We start from the raw sequence: 20,121 nt of genomic DNA on the forward strand, positions 1-20,121 counted from the left end.
AAGTCACAGAATTTGTCTCAGCGGGCAGGTCCCCCCTACAACTCCCAGCTGCTGCAGGGGATGAGGGGACCCCACAACCCCAAGCCACCACCGTGGGCAGCAGGGGGACCCTGCAGCTCCCAGCTGACATGTGCGGCAGGTACTCGTGCAGCCCCAAGCCACTGCCGGCAGGGGGACCACACAGCCCCAAGCTGCAGCTGCAGCTGCATGGGCGGCGAGGGGGACCCCGCAGCTCCCAGTCAAGTGGGCTGTGGTGGGGGTCCCTGCAGCTCCCAGCCAACATGGACAGACCCCACAGCTCCAAGCTGCTGCCGGTGGCAGGGGGGACCCTGCACTCTCAGCCATCATGGGTGGGGGAACCCTGGAGCCCCAGCACTGGTGGGTGCTTCCCTCCCCATTTTCTCATCATTATTTTTAATAAAAGTCAGGGACAAGTCACCGGCTTCTGTGAATTTTTGGTTATTGCCCATGACCTGTCCATGACTTTTCTAAAAATAACTGTGACAAAATCTTAGCCTGAACTATTACATGTACAAAAAGAAAAGGAATACTTGTGTCACCTTAGAGACTAACCAATTTATTTGAGCATAAGCTTTCATGAGCTACAGCTCACTTCATCGGATGCGTACTGTGGATGCATCTGATGAAGTGAGCTGTAGCTCACGAAAGCTTATGCTCAAATAAATTGGTTAGTCTCTAAGGTGCCACAAGTCCTCCTTTTCTTTTTGCGAATACAGACTAACACGGCTGTTACTCTGAAACCTATTACACGTACAGCCACTTTAAGGTACCTTTGCAGAGAAGGCAGAAACAGATTGTCCATGCAAAGTGCCACATGAGTGCTAATATATCTGTAGAGAAGCAAATGATTAATATCATCCGGGACAGAGGCTGAGTTGATTTATAACACCGCGGTAGATATATCCTGGATGCTGCCGGATCTAATGGGTGCTGCTGTTTCTCATATTTTCCCACTCCTGGTTTCAAGGACAAGTATACACACGGTGACCTAGCTTTTTAGTACATACTGTGCACTTCTCATGATTTGGCCTGTATACTAACATTGTCGTTACGCAGATATACAGATTACAGCCAGAAACTATTCCTGCCCACTAAATTCTTATGATAATCTCACACCTACATGTAGAGGCCACCTGTTGTTACACTCCTCCCAGCAACGTGTTTGTGTGTGTGGACAAGGGCGGAAGATTTGGGGTGGGCCCGGAATGTTTCAACATGCAGAGAGCTCTTCTGTCCCACGCTCGCCAGCTCTCTCAACAGATTTGACACAGCCAGGCAGGACACCGAGATACCTATCTGCTAGTGAGAGCTAAAGAGGTGCTGGTGTTGTGAACAAAAGCGACTATTTATTCTTGTAAAATTAAGTGAAGTAACACGATAGGCATCTCTTGAGCTCATGCATGAATCTGTTTGCTTTTCTGTTGTTCCCAGTGGAATAAAAATCATATCAGGATATCACATCACTGTAGAAATACCTTTGAAGCCTCTAGGCTGAGGTCATACAGCTCTGAACGACTGACTTTCTCTCTTTCTCATGTCTATATTGGTCTATCTATCTTATCTGTTTCTTACTTTGTCTCTATAGGATGTACCCATACAGGCAACCTCATATCTCTCTAGAATTCAGGGGAGCTAGAAGCCGGAGGAGGGTGATTTGCATTGTCTCGCCTGTCAAACAGAGTCATGTTGTCTCCAAGTAAACAAAACATTACTTCCTTAGGGCCACTCCCATTGAAGCCAGTAGGAGTTCTGCCTCTGACTTCAATGAGAGCAGAAGTCCTAATGAAGCCTGTTTCATTTCTCTGGTCATTATATCATCTGTGGATTTGTGAGCCTTTCCTGAACGCTAATGACTCTCTCTCCCCTCCCCCACCCCCAAAAGAGCAGCCGAGGCTGGTGTTTAGAGAGACACTTGAGCTGCAGCATAGACTGCATGTCATCTTCCCCCTCTGCCATTCTTTCCACGATTGAGTCCTATCTATATTTTATTGTTCCTTTATGGTGGCTATTCAAAGCCTTTTGTGCACTTTTGGGCTTCCCTAAGGAATATTTATGGCTTTTACAGGATGTTCAGGGATAGCCTGTCAATAATTATCGAGGAAATCCAAGGATTAAAGCGGCTCCTTGCATGGACACAGCAGCTTTGAGCTGGCCACTGGGATTTGATAGATATTTAGAAACCAACTGCACCTGCTCAGTTTGTTTGTTTCTTTGATGCGGGGAAGTTAGTTACTCTGTGGAATTAGCAAAGGAGATGCACTGGAGAGGATATGAACCTCTAGCCATCCTGGCAACATTAATTCCTGCAACACATCTCCTGGAAGGGTTTGGGGCTGGAACTTGAAGCATTGATTCCAACCAAAGCACCCTCCTTGTGCTGTTGCTGGATGATGAGGTGGAAAGGACCCCACTAAGCAAGCAAGTTCCCTTTTTCTTTAGAACATTTTCACATTCTCTCATTCCTCTTGTGCTCCACAATGCTCAGAACTGAAGGCATCTTGGCACCTACAAATAAATATAACTAATCCCCAAAATATCAAACTGGCAACATATTCAAATAACCAAGCAAGCAACCAAACTGTCCTCAGTAACCCATCACCCACACAAAACCAAATGCACAAGAGCTGTGTAAACTCATCGTTGTTTTTTGTATTACAGTCATGCCTAAAGTCACTGTATGAGATTGAAGCCTTGTTATGCTAGGTACAGTCTATACACATATAATATAATAAGACATAGTCCTTGTTCCCAAGAGCTTCCAATCTAAATAGACAAGGCGCAAGCAAGAGCAAGGATAGAGATTAAAGTACTAGCCTGGGGGCTGTAAGATCTTCAATTCCCTGCTCCACCAGAGACTTCCTCTGGGACCTTGGGCAACTCATTTAGTCTCCCTGTGTATCTGTAAAATAGGGATATATAAATCCCTACTTCTTAGCAATGTTATGAGGAGGAATACACTAAAAGTTGCGGTCAGGAGACTCATGCTATGATAACTGGGGGCATGTAAGTACCTATGATAGCTAGATAGATAATTATCTCCATTTATGCATGGGGAAAAGCAGATGAAGTGATTTGCCCAGGGTCACCCTAGAAATCTGCAACAGAGCCAGGGAGTTGCAGAGCTGTTAAAAAAATGGAATGTTTCTGTCACCGAAAATGTCAGCATTTCAAGATGACTTTCCATTCTGATTCAGAACAGAAAGTTGAAATGTCAAAAAATTCTCATGAAATGAAACTTTCTGAAAAGTTTCAAATCAAGGATCAAAGAGGCGAATTTCGACATTATTAACGTGCTGAAACGACATGTTTCATTCTGAATCGACATTTTGAAATGAAATTTTTATTTTAAATAGACATTTCAAAACTCAATAGAATTTTGTTTGTATTCCCCTGATTGCATAACTTTAAAAAAAACTGAATTTGATCTTTTCCCATGGAAAATTTTGACTTTTGGGAAAACAACATTTACTGGTGGGGGAAACAATTTGGTTAAAAAAATTTGACTAGTTCTCTTGAATACAGATTTCCTGAGTCCCAGCTCCGTGCTGAAGACACAAGAGCATCCTTCTTAGATTCACAGAGTTTAAGGCCAAAAAGGACCATTAGATCATCTAGTCAGAACTCCTGTGTATCACAGGGCGTTACATTTCCCCATTTACCCCTGTCGTGACCCCAGTAACTTGTGTCTGACTAAAGCCTATCTTCCAGAAAGGCATACAGTCTTGATCTGAAGACATCAAAAGATTTCATAAATGGTCACGTGACAAAACCGTCAACCCCCTCTAACTGAGCCTGGTTTTAAAATGTGCTAGGTTCCTGGTGAAATTCATTTCCGTGCTCACAACCACCTGCTCACCTCAAACTTTCAGCTACCCAGCCTCAATCCATCACTACTGCAGACCCAGGACCCCCCTACTTACTATTGCCAACTGGCCTGTGGGTAGAGACTGTCTCTTCTGCATTCTCTACTGCCTTCTGGGCCTCTGAGGGGTAACAAGTGGCTGATCCCACATTTTCTACCTTTGGGGAGAGGGCCATTAAACTCACTTATCCAGTTGTCTTTCGAGAGGCCAAAAAGCAGCTTGACACCCACTCCCTCACCTTCAAAGGGGAGAGAGAGAACCTCCATCTCTTGGTGCAAATGGTTCTGTATTTCCACTGGAGCAAGTAGTTCCCTGCCATACTCCCTTGTTACCACCCTAGGCCTTATGGGGCATTACCTTCCCCGAGGCTTAATGCAGAGCCAGCAGTGGTGGGAAAGGGAGGACTTGGAGGATGAGGATGTGTGGGGAGTGAGTCCAAACAGAAAGGAGCTAAAGAAGAAACAGAGGCAGGATAAGGAAGGCGTGGGGGAGAGTCGTGCTCTGAATTGCGCTTTCGTTCCATTCCCTGCCCACCTTTCCTTAAAGACAAAACCTTTTTCTGCTCTCACATTCAAGTGTAGACCCAGCTCTGACCAGAAGGTGCTGCACTCAGGCTGTCTGGCTCCTTTCATACCTCTATGCATCACTGCCCTCCTTGGGGTGACCTTCAGGATCTTCCTGTGTGCCCCAGGCCATAGCAAGAGGGGAGGGCTGATGTTGTTTTGGTTTTTTTTTTTCTCTCTTCTGTTTCCTTTCACCTGTCTCCAGAAGTGATGACTGTACTAATTTGTTCACAGGCCATTAACTCCCGAGAGCAGGGAGAGCCCATTCCAACATCTGCAAGTAGCTTGGGAGCTCACGTTTGCCACATCATAATTCTCTCCTCTCTCTCTCCTTATCTCTCGCTTTGTTGGTTTTCAGACGACGACTGCACCAATTCCTTCACGCCCAATCAGATGGCGAGAATGCACTGCTACTTGGACCTGGTGTACCAGAGCTGGCAGCCTGTCAAGAAACCCGCTCCAATTGCCATTGCCCCTCAGATCGTGGACCGAACTTCGAACTCCATCACTCTGGAATGGTTTCCTCCCGTTGACGGTCATTTCTTTGAAAGGTGATCACTAGCTTTGATGTGCTGCAGCCCTTAACCTGAAAGAGTCAGGGGAAGGGAACATGGAAGTAACCAGATGCCCTACTTCAGGAAAGCAGTTAAGCATATGCTTAAGTGCTGTCCTGAATAGAGATGCTTTCCTGAATAAGAGCTAGAATCAATAGCTTATTGATCTATTTTCACCATCTCTATCAGTCCCTTTGTTCCTTTATTGGTCTGGAGCATTCTCTCTAGGTCCTTTGATTGGGCATTTAAAGAGCAAATCTCCTCCATATTTGATCTAAAGCAGCGATTTTGGTTTTGTGATCTCTGTTGTTATTGCTGCCCATTCACAAATAGATACTCACAGACAGCTCTATTATCTTCACCTCGGACAGCAAGTCCTTCCTACTCCCATGTGCAAAACAGGGCAAATCCTGCCTGGCTTCCATGCTTCAGAGCCCAGATCCTGCCTCTGCTTCCCTGGCAGTGGAAGCTCTGCAAGAGGCAGCAGTGTTTGGGAGAGCATCCCGCATCTGCTGTAAAGTAGCAGAGCAGGTGGAAATGGCGCAAGGGCAGAGCCGGAGATCCTAGCTCCTCTCTGCTCTGCAACTTGCCAAAATGACCAGTAGGGCTACTTCAGCCAGTAGCCTTTGCAGAACATCTCAGCAGCCACACAACCGCTGGGAGGGTGGATTCTTTTCCCCACCCCACAGAACAATTAGTCAGTGCACGGACCAGCTGCTCAGGCTTGTAAGTGGCACGTATGATTTGGCCCTATAAACCTGACGAGTGCCCCTGGCTATATATCAAGTAGAACTTGTCTAGAAGAGGAGGTGTGCATATGCAGCTGGCTGTCTGTCCTTAATACAGAACCAAGATAAATGCAATGCCGTGGCTGATCATTTCAACACGCAGCAGTCAAGCAGTTCGTAGTTACAGCTACCATAACTCAGCCCTCCACAGCTCTCGACTTGCCCAAGCCATGCTTTCCTGTCTACACTTCTGTTTTTAGCCATGGAGCATCCCGCTGCCTCTCTGCTGCTGGAGCCTTTCCCCGCTGCAGGTAAAGACTCCAGCAACGGGGAAAAGCTTTGGCAGCTCCCCATGGCTAGCACCTTCCTGCTACAGCGGTGGGGGGAAGGTTCTGACAGCTCCTGGCCGCTGGAGCCCTTCTTCTCCGCAGGGAAAGGCTCCAGCAATGGGAAAAGGCTCATCCTTTCCCCGCTGCCTCCCTCCCACCAGAGCCTTTCACTGACCCATGTAGTTACAGGCTGCAGTGTGGACGTAGCTTGCTTTTCACTGCGGTGGGTAGCTACGAAGACCCACTGGCAGAAGTGGTGTGTAGTGAGACGTAGCCTCAAGGTATATGCCATTAAAATATATTTATATGCAGATTGGCTGAATGGTGGCAGCCATGGGAAGCCTAACTGAACTTCCTCACACGTTTACAGTCTCAGTCTTAGCATTGCAGTAAACATGCCAAAATAATACAATGCCAAATGCTGGGACTGGAGGACAGGAGGCGGATCACCTGTTCTGTTCATTCCCTCCGAAGCGTCAGGCACTGTCCACTGTCAGAGACAGGATACTAGGCTAGGTGGACCATCAGTCTGACCCAGTGTGGCCATTCTTTTGTAATAGCCTACTTTGTTTGCATTGAATTTCCATGGTTTTTGTTTTGCTTTTTTTATAAAAGAGAAAACTTTATTGAACTCCCATTGGAACCAATGCAATCTGCAGTGTATGAGACTGAAGTGCAGTGTTCCAGATACAAGCATATCAGTACATGAATATCTATCTGAACACTCATATTTATTTAAAGGAGAGCACCTCGAAATATGGGGCATTCAGTGGATGTAATTCCCGCCTTGTGTAGAGCATCAGTACAAGAACTGTGCACCATTTAAGACTCACTTACACTCTATTTTGTGGCTATAAGTGGTGTATAGCGATGGTTCTGACCCTCTGTGCAAAGAGAGTGAATTTCACCCTTTCTGCATGGTAATGTAGGAAATGCCATACCAGATCAGATCAATATCTGATCTCGAGCGTTTTAGCTCTCATGTATTTGCTTGTAGTTTTGTAAACTCTCCATTACTTTAATTGTAGTTTTGCAGCAAGACAGACTGCTTTGACAATGTACTTCTGAAAATGTATAGCATCTTATATGAATCATTGAGAATTCTCAGGCAGTTTTGGTCTATATTCATCATAAAGAGATTAAATTAAGCTTTCCCAATATGCATTTAATTTAGATTTCATAAGGAAGTTATTGTATGTTAAATAAATACCATCTGACTGTTAAAAAACATATTGATATGGGATTAATTGTTATGTAACAAAATATGTCTCTATTACATATTTCTAAAACTTTATCAGTAGGTTTTTAATAACTCATCGCTAGTTAGTGCTTAAATGATACACAATGGATAGCCTGTTAGTCTAGAATGTCATAACAAAGTTATCACATATTAAATAAATACTGATTTCTTCGAAACATATCCTTTGGGGCTTGACATTTATGTGATCAATATTACTATAGATAGTTAAAGAGACATTGTCAAGGAGCTTAGGTCCAACTTTTGATCTTTTAAAAGTTTCCCATCCTAATATAAAGCAAAGTTTTCCTGTGACCTTTTAAACAAATACATTTAGCTACAATCTTTTTTCCCTTAAAGGTAAATACCACTTCTTATATGTTGGGAGAACCAAGCACACTTGTTCCGTCATAGGGCTCAATCCTACACCTGCTTACAAATATGCTTAACTTTAAGTACCAAAGATGAGCACATGTAAGCATTTGCAGGTTCTGCGCCATAGTGAAAGAGAACTAGAAAGTGAGGCTGGTCATAGTCTCATCTGTGTGGGAAAAGGCTGTCGTGAAGGGCTTTTTTCCTCAGAGCATAAATCATGGGCCAAATCTTGCTTCCTTTGCTGAAATGAGGAGAGCATTCACTTCAATGGGACTACTCATGTAAATTTCAGGAGTTTGATTCTCCACTGCTATGCACCTTGGGCCTAATTCTTATTAGACTGAGGGCCCTTTTACATTGCTCTGGCAGCATAAAGGGGCCTTCAAGTGAGCATAAGTATAATTTATGCTCACCTTAAGTCCCCCTTACACTGTCAGAGCAATATAAGGAGGCCTCAGTATAAATAAGGATCAGGCCCATAAAACCTAGCCATATACTATCAAAGAACAGAAGGCATGTAATGCTGCTGTACTAGAGGCCATTAAGTTTCATAAGCTTGGTGAGACACAAAGCATAACACCAAGGGCCAAGTTCCTTAGGTGTCTTTTAGGAGACATTTTAGTGTAAATTCATATTGTCATCTCTTGTGATTTTGTCACAAGTCTTGCAATATTCATTGTTTTTCTTAAAGGCCCAGCTTCTGGAGTCAGGTGATTACATGAGAATCTAAGCTTTCATTTTTAAAAAAGGCATGTTTCTGTCCCTCATGGTTGCAGAGAAAATCTTGAAAATGTGATCCCTAAAGGCTCAAAACCAGAAAGAAAATAAAAAGAGCCAGAAACGAATTAATCTAATTATTTTGGGCGCCTTGATCTGTGATTTTAGAAAGCTTTGGGTTGGTGATTCTGTGATCTTATTTTTCTATAATATACGCGGAGAGGAGAGTGTTATTTATTTATAACCTCAGCAAACATAGTTATACCAGATACCTACACTATTGGTACATTAAGTCAATCCAATGACTCCATAGCTTTGTATTTTATGTAGTGTATGGCTAGTGTGCCATGCCAGGGTGAAATCTGAATGAATGTCCCTAAATTCTAGTAGGTTACTGAGCCCCTAAGTCTTTTAACACTCAAATATGTGGGTAAATAGTGCCTCTCAGTCACATGGGTCTAGAATAGAGTTATGCAGAATTTTTTGGGATGAAACATATTCAGGTTGACCAAAACATGTTGTGAATTGTGTTGAATTTGCCCATTTTTTAAATCCAGAAAATAAAGGAAGAAAAACTCCAAAAAAATTGAAATGTTTAGTTTAGATATTTTCAAAAGGAAACGTTTTGATTTTTTTATTTGAAATTACTTTTCATTTTGAATATTACTTCCTTTTTTCTTTTTTTGTTTCACCAAAAAATTGGGGCAATGGATTTTGGGTCAACCCAAACTGAAAAATGGGTTATTCACACAGCTCAGATCTGCTGTACCTGCCATCCATGTATTCTGCAGAGAAGACCTGTCTCATGGAATAAAAGCATTACCAGAATCTGATGTCAAACATATGTGTTTAAAATAATAATAAAAATAAAAAAGAGGAAACAAAGGGGGAGGGAGAAACCCTGTTCATTTCCTGACTGTCTCAGACCTATTTTAATCTTGTTGTTATCAAGCATCCATTCATGTGGCTACTGCTTGATATGCACAGTTGGAATATAAACAGTTATTGTTATGGGGCTGTGTCGTGTGGCTTGCTCAGGCAAGAACGGACTGAGTGCATCTGATCTTCCAACTCTTCATCAAGACAACTGCATTAATTTCCATGGAACTGCTGATATCTCATTCTTTGCAATACAATATTTTGTGCAGCACAATTCCTAGATATAGATAACTGGGGGTTTTGTTGCTGTTTGTTTGCTTTAATCACCCTTGACAGTTTAAATGTCTCCAAGGACATGGAAGAGATTCTGAACTCCAAGTAAGCTATATAGGTGTTTTTATCTTCAAAAACTTTAATCTGGATGGAGCCAGCCATGGCAGGAGAGGATGGCATTTCTCCACTGTTCAGTTGCAAATTCATTTTAAATAGGCTGCTATAAGGTTTGTCTCAGTATAGGCTACTGAATCCATTCCACTCAAATGTGTAATTATGGGAGCACATCACCTCTATGCCATCAACTTCATACACTGAAATGTGCCCAGTACTTCGTTTCTCAAAAAACATGGAGGGCGAGATTTTCCATTACCCTGTACACCCAGTATACATGTACAAATTCAGTATAAATTATTGCCATTCTGAATTAGTAACATTTTAAATCCACTTTGTCCTCATTTGCAGGGTAGTGGAGAATCTGGCTCGGAGATTCACAAACCTGTAATAGCAAACTCTTAATCAGTTCTGGTGCCCATGTCTGCTTACAGGATTTGTGTGGCCACGTGTGCATGATTAGACAAACCGAAAGCTTTAACCCAAGAGTCGTCCCTAGCGTAACGCTCCTTTTTTAACCAATGGAGTTATACAGGGGCTGAGTTTTGCTCCCAGTTTGGAAAAGTAAGAGGAGAATATCTGTTCACAGCCTATCCCACATGATGCTCCTTGTGATTTCTCTTACCTCCAAGTCATTGCTGAGAAAGGAAAATGTTTTTTCTGTAAGACTATTGCTTTTTCCACCATGATAACCTATGATGAAACTATAGCTGCTCATTTAAGTAAAAAGCAGTCCTAAATGTGGAAACTTGGATTTCCATGCCCTGTGTTCCTCCAGGAGCAAGTGCTGCTGCAGGAGTTTCTTTGTAGAGAGACTGAGAACTATTAGCTATTAAGGTCTAGTAAACAAATTACCATTAGGGTCTAACACAAATGCCTGGTGATAATTCTGTGTTTCACTTACTTAGTATCTTTCATCCTAGGATCTTAAAGCATTTTACAAATGGTAATTAGTTGAGCCCTATTATTTACTCAAACCATGACTAACTCAATAGTTAACATGTCCTATGAAATACTGTAGTGGAGTTAAACCAGCGTGTTGTGCAATTGGTCACTTGAAGTCACATGATATTCTTCTGCTCCCTGAATGGGTGGTCAACTTTTTAGAATGGAAGACCCACAAATGCTGAATAGCAGGTAACCCATCATAGAAGTGTAGGACTGGAAGGGACCTCAATAGGTCATCAAGTCCAGTACCCTGCACTCAAGGCAGGAATATGTAATAACTAGACGGTTCCTGACAGATGTTTGTCTAACCCGTACTTAAACAGTGACAGAGATTCCACAACAAACAAACACAGTTTTTTCCAATCTTCCCTCATAGGCCATGTTTTCTAGACCAGTGTTTCTCAACAACTGGTCCATGGATCAACGCCGGTCCCTGAGATCTCCCTGACACAGATTAGGAAGGCAGTAAGCTGGTCACTGGTAACAAAAAACGTTGAGAAACACTGTTCTAGACCTCTCATCATTTTTGTTGCTGTCATCGGGACTTTCTCCAGTTTTTCCACATCTTTCCTGAAATGTGGCACCCAGAACTGGAAACAAGTATCAGAGGGGTTTTTTTTACCCACGAAAGCTTATGCCCAAATAAATCTGTTAGTCTTTAAGGTGCCACTGGAGAACTGGAAACAACCCTCCAGCTGAGAGTAGAGCAGAAGAAGTACTTCTCATGTCTTGCTTTCAACACTCCTGCTAATACATCCCAGAATGATGTTTGCTTGTTTTGCAACAGTGCTACACTATTGACTTACATTTAGCTTGTGATCCACTATAACCCCCAGATCCCTTTCCACAGTACTCCTTCTTAGGCAGTCATTTCCCATTTTGTATTTTTACAATTGATTGTTGCTTCCTAAGTGGAATACTTTGCATTTGTCCATATTGAATTTTATCCAATTTGCATGCAACCATTTGTCCAGTTTGTCCAGATCATTTTGAATTTTAATCCTACCCTCTGACCTTGCAGCCCCTCTGAGCTTGGTGTCGTCCACAAACTCTATAAATGTAGTCTCTCTATGCCACATCTTTGAATGGATAATCTATTTGTGCCAAAATTTGTGATACCTTCATGGTCTGCAAACACTTTTCAAAAATACTTCCAAATGAATAAGACCCAGAGTCATTGCAAACTGCCGGGCAGGCCAGATCTTCAGCTGGTGCAAATCAGTATAGCTTTATTGAAGTCAATGGAGGTAAGACAATTTACACCCATTGAGGTTCTGGCCCTGTGCACTTAGTAAAAATATTTGTGAATCAGTGAGATTGTTTGTTTTTTTCCCCATACTCTACCATCTTTGCTCACAGAACCTTATTCAGGTAGCTGTTATTAACCATATTTTACAGAGGGGGAAATTGCAGCAGAAGAAGTGCCTTACCTAATGTCATGCATGAAGTCCATGACAGAGCCAGGAATGGAACTGCACTCTCCTGATGCCTATTTCTCTGCTTTAACAACTAGACAGGGTTTTCTTTCATTGGGGTTTGATCCAGTTGTAGAGAAGAAAAAATAAATAACCCAGCATGGTTTTACAAGTTGCTGTCATTTTGTATTCTGTATTCATTTTAAAAACACAGATGCAGTCTTCACAGGCTATTAGCTGAACCCTACAGAAGGTCATGCTGAAAAGTGCAGTTTGCCAATGCCCTAAGAAAAGGGGGTTAAGTGGAATTGAATTCTAAATCTTGTGGCTTTTAGTATTGTAGGAGAAGCAGCTCATTCAGCTGTTACTAAGTTGATGTGTTCTTCTGTTTTCCTGGCTTCCTAGAGAAGTGGGATCAGCATGTGATCTGTGTACAGAAGGAAGAGTCCTGGTGCAATATGCCTTCGGTGCCTCTTCACCAATGCCATGTGATCCATCTGGGCACTGGAGTCCACGGGAAGCAGAAGGTGAGTCGGAGGGAGGGATGGCTCTGCCATGGAAGGGAAAAGGTGGGGGATGGGTGGAAACACTAGAATGGGAAAGAAGGGAGAAAGGGGCAAAATGAGGAACAGATAAAGTTAACACTGGTTATCTTTTCATGTGGCATGAACGAAAATAAAGGGCAGATAAGCACACAGGACCGGTTTCCGCCATGGCATAGCTCATTAGCTGAAATCTGTGTGCTCAGACGTACCTGTACAGCTCCCATTTAAGTCAGTGGGAGCTGAGCATGAATTTCTGAGAGCAGAACTGTGCCAAGAAACCAACTAATCAGATTTGTAACGTGAAGTGAAATAGGTGCCGACAGAGAGGCCTGTTTACTCCAACCCACAAAAATGCAATATTTAATTTTATTTGTTGAGGCCCAGATTCTACCACCTTTACTTGCATTGAGTAGTACCTTACTCCAGGAGTAGCCTCATTGAAAGCAGTGGGGACTACTTACAGAGCAAAGTACCCGGCAGCAGGAATAAGGGAGGCAAAATCAGTTCCTTGATTGATTAATGATTGATTAATTTCAATGTATCCCAAATGGCAAGTGCTGACTTATGGGGTGTTACTATGAATAGTCCTGCATAGCAGTTAATGCCAAGAAATTTAAAAAACAAACAAACCAACAACACAGCACAAGTTTAAATGTTTATCTGCTAGATATGCAGTTTTAGCTCAACAAGGTTAGGAAAAGCTTGGGAGAGTTGATTCCCCACTCAGTTACACCCAGTTTATAAGGTGTAGCTCTGTCCATTTCAATGGAGTTATACCAGTGTAGAACTGATTTAAGACAATGGAGAATTGGGCCCCAAATTTTTATAAACTACCTTCCTAGTGTATCTTAATATAGGATCCTTCATTGGTTTCTGGGGACTGCAGAACCTTTTCCATAGTTTAGAAGAAAAACTTTTTCATCAGGAATCCTTGCGATATATTTCCTTTTCCCTCTTTTCATCCATATGAAGCAGATTTTTGTCCAAGCACTGATTATTCCAGCTTTAGATTTAGATATTAAGCTGGATATTTTACAAACACTGCAATTGAGACACAAATCATGGTCTGAAATATCTTTCTGAGCTTTGTAGAAATTGAACTGGTTTTCCATAAGAAGCTGTGACCCATTGTTGGTTTCATCTCATCAAGATGATCAGGGGATCAGAAATGGGCAAGGCAGCCGTCAAAGGTTTTGGTCTCCTTAAAGAGCATGAGAGACAGATGAACCATTCACCAGAAAATAGATTGCGTGAATAATTCACACTGAATAACTTATTCAGTGTATCTAGCCTCTTTTTTTCCCCTGTCTGTTGAATGTCCACAAGCAGATCTCAGTGCCCTCAGATGCATTCCCCATTCAAGTTCACCTGACAGATTGTTCCCATTTTTTAAGTCTGTGTCTTAATCACAAATAGTGAATGGATGATACTCAAAAGATTAAACATGCATTGTGATTGGTTGTATAAATTCCATGCCATTGTTTCTGTTCCTTGACTTGTTGACTTGTAACTACTATAATCTAGAGGCAGTAGGAAGAAGCCAGTGGGGCTTTGTATCTTTCAGGGTGAGGGAGCAGAGAAGCAGGATTAGAGAAATCTGGATCTAGAGCTGGCTAGAGGATGGAAGTCTCATCTCACAAAGGATTCTGAGATTTCAAACTCTGGCTTTATTCCGAATTGGACCAAAAATAGAAAATTTCTAAATTCTCCACGAAGGAAAATTCTCCCCCCAAATTAGTTTGGGGGTCTCAGTCAAGCCATTTTGTTTCTATTCATTTTGTTTACATGTCGAAGTTATATATATACATTTTATAATATATCATAAATATAATACAAAAGATAAACACTGTTAAAACAATAAGTCATTTCAAAACAAAAGATTGAAATGTTTCAACATTGTCAAAACTCATTCCTACCCCCCCACCCCACCCCCAGTTTTCTTCCAGAATGAAATTCTGGTGAAATCAACCGCATTCCACAAAGCATGTTGATATTGACAGACCCGCACAATGCATTGGAATATCTGGTTCTGTCTAAATGTCTCCAACTAGCGCTAATTTGAAACCACCTTTTCCTTTTGGATCACACAGGCCTAACCAGAGGCAATATTGCTAGAAAAAATGGGCCACTGTAAGATATTATTAGCGGGCTGCAGAGTTTACATTTAATTTCCTCTTGTCACAGTGTGTGCCTGCATATTCTTAGCTATGAAATGTGCAGTCAGATCCTTATCTAACTCATTCAATTGCAGTTGGGCCATAGCTATGGCGAGGGTTTTGGAAACCGTGTCTGGCTACTGTGTTAATCATCCATGTCCTCTCCCATATATAAAATCTACCAAGTGGATGGCATTTGCTGGTCTGTAATTTTCTGTCATCACCACCCAGTCACTGGCATACAGTAACTGCGTGTGTTTGTGTTTGCACACTTGGTCTTAGTTGCAGACAGCCTAGTTAGATCATTGCCTGACTTCGTTAATTGTCTCTCTGCGAGTATTCAGCAAGCTTAAAAACCACTTTCTGCAATGATTCATGTGTGTAAACACTCCACTACTTGAATGGTCATAGGAAGCAGCCTTGAAAGAGGAAAAAGCATGGTCAAAACAAGCTCATCTTAAAGTTTGAGCCAATATTCATGGGAAATACTTTGTGGTACTCTTCCAGCTTACCAGAAAACCACAGTTCTCACATGGATCAAAAGCTACAATGAACCCAATTGCTGCAATTTCAAGCCTTAAGTTCTCTTTGTCAGTCAAGGGTAGGTTGTGGTTGCCTGTGTCATACTGATTAAGGGAAGCTGGGAACATGGAATAGCCACGATGGATCAGACCACTGAACAATCCAGTACTCTGCCTCTGGCAATGGCCAAATACATTGCTCAAGAGCGGTTCATTCCATATTCGAATTTGAGCTGTCTTAATTGGACATGTAGGTCACATGGTATGTTTTTTTTGCCCTGAATGAATGAGTGCAACTCAGTGAATCAGGGTTTAGTGTGGTCACTCATGCTTGCAAATCCAAAATGCTCTCTTCGTGTCCGTTCTGCACTGCTTGCATAGGATCTGACATTGCTATGATTGTTCCCGCCAACTGACTCATTTACTGGCATACTTGCAGAAGACGAATGTAAAAGGGGCACAAAGCAAATTTGTTTAAAAATGCTGCCACGTGTTTGGTACTTCTTCCTTTTGCCGTAGTCACCCTGCCGTAGAAACCCAAAGGTGCATGGAGTAGGACTTTTCACACTCTCCACAATTAAATATAAACTTTTATCTAAGCTCAACACAGTCTCTGACTAATCATAAATTCATACGTTCCAAGGCCAGAAGAGACCACTGTGATCATCTTGTCTAATCTCCGGCATAACACAAGCCCTAGAACTTCCCCAAAAGAATCTTTTTTATAAAAAGCATCCAGTCTTGATTTTAAAATTGTCAGTAATGGAGACTCCACCATGAATCTTGGTAGGTTATTCTGGTGGTGAATTACTCTCACTGTTAAAAATGTACACCTTATTCCAGCCTGAATTTGTCTAGTTTCAACTTCAAGCCATTTTCCTGCTTTATACCTTTATCTGCTAGACTGAAGAGCCCATTATCAAATATTTGTTCCCCATGTAGGTATTTTTAAACTGTAATCAAATCATCCCTTAAACTTCTCTTTGTTAAATTAAATAAATCGAGCTACCTGAAATTTTTTAAAGTAGTAACGTCTGTAGTTTGCTCAGACTTTCAGTCTATGCAGGGCCGTGGTCAAGCATACAGTGTAGCTACTCAGAACGGCTGTTGCTTAGTATGGATAAATGTCTTGTAGTATTAAACTCTCTGCAGTTGGAGTGAAATTCACCCCCTGTGGGGGAGTTAGCCCACTGGCTGTGTAAGTGTTGCACAAGCGTTGTGCTGGGTGGATTGCACCCTTTCTGAGGACGTCTCTCATTTGTGCCAAAGGAGTCTGCATTGCAGCACTGTCGGGGATTTGAAAACCTGGGAAAAGAAAATGGGGAAGAAGGAGGGAAGGTGAATGGAAGAAAGACAATGTGGTCCAGTGGATGGGACGCTAACTTTTGGAACCCTGGGTTCTACTCCTGGCTCTGCCACTCATGCACTGTGTGACCTTTTTAAAAGAGCCCCATCTCAAGCCTGACTTTCAGAGGTGCCGAGTGCCCGCAATTCCCAGTGAAGCCAAAGTGAGCCATGGGTGCAGCACACCACCGAAAATCCTGCCCGACGTGTCAGTTTGGGCACCCAAAAACAGGAAGCCGAAGCCAGTGGCCACCTTTGAAAACCTGGGCCTGGCCCCAAACCACTCTCTGCCTCAATTTCCCCATTTGCCAAATGGTACTTACCCTCCCCCGTCGAAAGTCCTTGGGGATCTGTGGGTAAAACGTTTTCTTCGGGCTGCTGTCAGGAGCTCAGTGTACCAGATACAGTATAACCGTTGGACCAGACCACGCATACACACTGCAGCAAATGGTCTGAGATAATCTGAGCTGGATGGATTATTTGCTACTCAGATTGATCAAACACTCAATACTTGTAAGCCTAGCAGGAATGAGGTTGGGGGGCGGCGGGAGTAGATGTGGGGCTCAGCAGTTGCCCTGCTGGAATCGTGAGAAAGGGAGAGCTAACTAAAGAAATAGTACAGAGCTTGAAACAGAGCCCTGGCTTCCTTCAAAATATGTCACTGCTACTTGAGCTTGGGTCTCTTTCCATGCCTGAGGTAAGTGGCATTCCTGCTGCACAGGGATGTGTGTGAGGGGTAGAAAGGGTACGTGTGGAGGGGGCTAATGGGGAAAGGGTGTCACCGTTTGGCCCTCTGCCAGGACTGCATTTGCTGTAGGGAAATCATTCTGCATCTGGACTCCTTTTGACTGAACTGGAGAGTCTTTGCTACAAGCCAACCTTCAGGGAAATAAATAATAAATAATAAAACATATTTCTAACACTTCAGAGGATCGCAGACCATGAGAAAAACTCACATATTGGCATTTTCTTTTTAAATTAACGCTCATGTCCTCTCTTAATTGTGTTTGACCAGTGCTTTGTTTCCCTTCTTTTCTTCCTCTGTTACATTCGGCTGTGTGCTCTCTCTCTCTCTCTCTCTTTATCTTTACTTTCCCTTCCTTCTCTCCTCTGCTTTGTATTCTCCCTGTCCAGCTGACTCCCTCTCCGTGTGGTTATTTGGGAAGGAAGAGGGAATTTATAGCTCGCACTGGATTCTGTTACCGACTGTTCCACCCATCCGACCTCTCTGGATCTTTCAGTACATGATTTCATGCCAGATTGTAATGTTACCAACTATTTGGGAGCCCAGCAAGCATTGTGGCTTTCATTAGCTTTTAGTAATACCTCCTGTGTTGTAGAGCAAAGCCAGTGGTGAGAAATTTAAGAGCACATTTTCTCGTTATTTCATCACAACGGGTGAAATTCACGCAGCACAGAGCCAACACAAGGTCTATGCACCACTTCCGTCCAAAAGCCTGGGCTTCCATCACACGGCATCAGCCTTGTACTGGCCTTCAGCACAGTAGTGAATTTCACCCAAAGAGCCCTTGTGAACACGTCAACCTCTTAACAGCACAATGTAGCTGCCCTTCAGAGTAATCAAATGCACTTTATTTGTTCTTTGTGTCCTTTGGAGAGAAATAGATTATTTGAAAGTGATTCATAGATTCCTAGGCCAGAAGGCACCATTGTGATCATCTAGTCTGACCTCCTGTCTAACACAGGCCAGAGAACTTCCCCATCACTCTCACTGTTAAAAAATTATGCCTTATTTCCAGTCTGAATTTGTCTAACTTCAGCTTCCAGCCACTGGATCATGTTATAGCATTCTCTACTACACTGAAGAGCCCTGTACTAAATATGTATTCCCTATTTAGGTGCTTATAGGCTGTAATCAAGTTACCCCTTATCCTTCTCTTTGTTAAGCTAAATAAATTGAGCCTCCTGAGTCTGTCACTAGAAGACAGTTTTTCTCATCTTTTAATCCTATTCCTGGCTCTTCTCTGAGTCCTCTCCTTTTTTTCAACATTCTTTTTGAATTGTGGACATCAGAAATAGACACAGTGTTCCAGCAGTGGTCATACCAGTGCCAGACACAGAGCGACATAACCTCTCTTCTACTCAAGATTCCCCTGTTTATGCATCCAAGGATTGCATTAGCCCTTTTCTCCAGTGTCACACTGGGAGCTCAAGTTCAGCTGATCATCCACCACAACCCCAAAATCCTTTCAGAGTCACTGCTTCCCAGGATAGAGCTCCCCCATCCTCTAAGTATGAAATACTTTCTTTGTTCCAAGATGTATACATTTACATTTAGCCATATTAAAATATATATTGTTTGATTACATCCAGTTTACCCAGAAATCCAAATCAGTCTGTATCAGTGATCTGTCCTCCTTGTTATTTGCCACTCTCCCAATTTTTGTGTCATCTGCGAAATTTATCAGTGATTGATTTTTTGTTTACTTCGTCATTAATAAAAAAAGGTTAAATAATGTAGAACCAAGAACAGAATCCTGCAGGACCCCAATAGAAACACACCCTGTTGATGATGATTTCCTATTTACAGTTACATTTTGAGACCTATCAGTTAGCCAGCTTTAAATCCATTTAATGCGTGCCATGTTCATTTTATATCATTCTCATTTTTTAATCAAAATGTCATGCTGTACCAAGTCAAATGCCTTATAAAATCTAAGTATATTACATCAACATTATTACCTTTATCAACAAAACTTATAATCTTATAAAAAATCAAATTAGTTTGACAGGATCTACTTTCCATACACCCACATTGATTGGCATGAATTATATTACCCTATTTTAATTCTTTAATCAAGTCCCATATCAGCCACTCCATTATCTTGTCCCAGCTTGATGTCATACTGACAGGCCCATAACTACTCAGAACATCCCATTTAATGTTTTAAAATATTGGTACAGCATTATCTTCCTTCCAGCCTTCCGGAATTTTCCTAGTGTTCCAAAACTTATTGAAAATCAACATTAACCATCCAGTAAGCTCCTCAGCCAACTCTTTTAGAACTCTTGGATGTAAATTATCTGAATCTGCTGATTTAAAAATATCTAACTTTAGTAGCCGTTGTTTAACAACTTACTGAGATACTAGTGGAATGGACAGAACAATATCATCATCATCATATGATGAGAGAGCATCATCTGTTCATTTCCCCCCAAACATGGAATAAATGTATTTATTGAACATTTTCGCCTTTTCTGTGTTGTTATTGATAATTCTTCCATTTCCATCCACTTATGGACCAGTAACATTGTAAGGATTCTTTTTCTTCCTAATTATATAATAAAATGCCACAAGAGGGTATAGTTAGCAGCAATGAGGTGAAATTAAAGTAACGAGAATTGAGGCTGATTGTTGGAAAGAATCATTTGCCACTTTGAGCTCTTTCAGACTGTGGAATCATCACAGTGGTAGCAACCTTCACTTGAAACTGGAGATTGAAAATACGGGGCCAGGTTTACTGATACCTCCAGATGTTTTGTGCCTCTCTGGTGATGAAAGGCAGCCCTAAACTGTG

General features: G+C 42.1%; 1 protein-coding gene across 1 annotated transcript in view; it reads left to right on the top strand.

Annotated features, from left to right (window-relative positions):
* The window catches only part of PAPPA (pappalysin 1), a 213,735-nt gene that overhangs the window by 67,718 nt on the left and 125,896 nt on the right, over positions 1-20,121 (top strand). The window contains exons 5-6 of the mRNA XM_077835969.1: positions 4,806-4,998; positions 12,422-12,543. Coding sequence (XP_077692095.1) covers positions 4,806-4,998; positions 12,422-12,543 — 315 coding nt within the window. The remainder of the gene's footprint in view (positions 1-4,805; positions 4,999-12,421; positions 12,544-20,121) is intronic.

Source organism: Eretmochelys imbricata, chromosome 16 (assembly GCF_965152235.1).
Source record: "Eretmochelys imbricata isolate rEreImb1 chromosome 16, rEreImb1.hap1, whole genome shotgun sequence".
NCBI lineage: Eukaryota > Metazoa > Chordata > Testudines > Cheloniidae > Eretmochelys > Eretmochelys imbricata.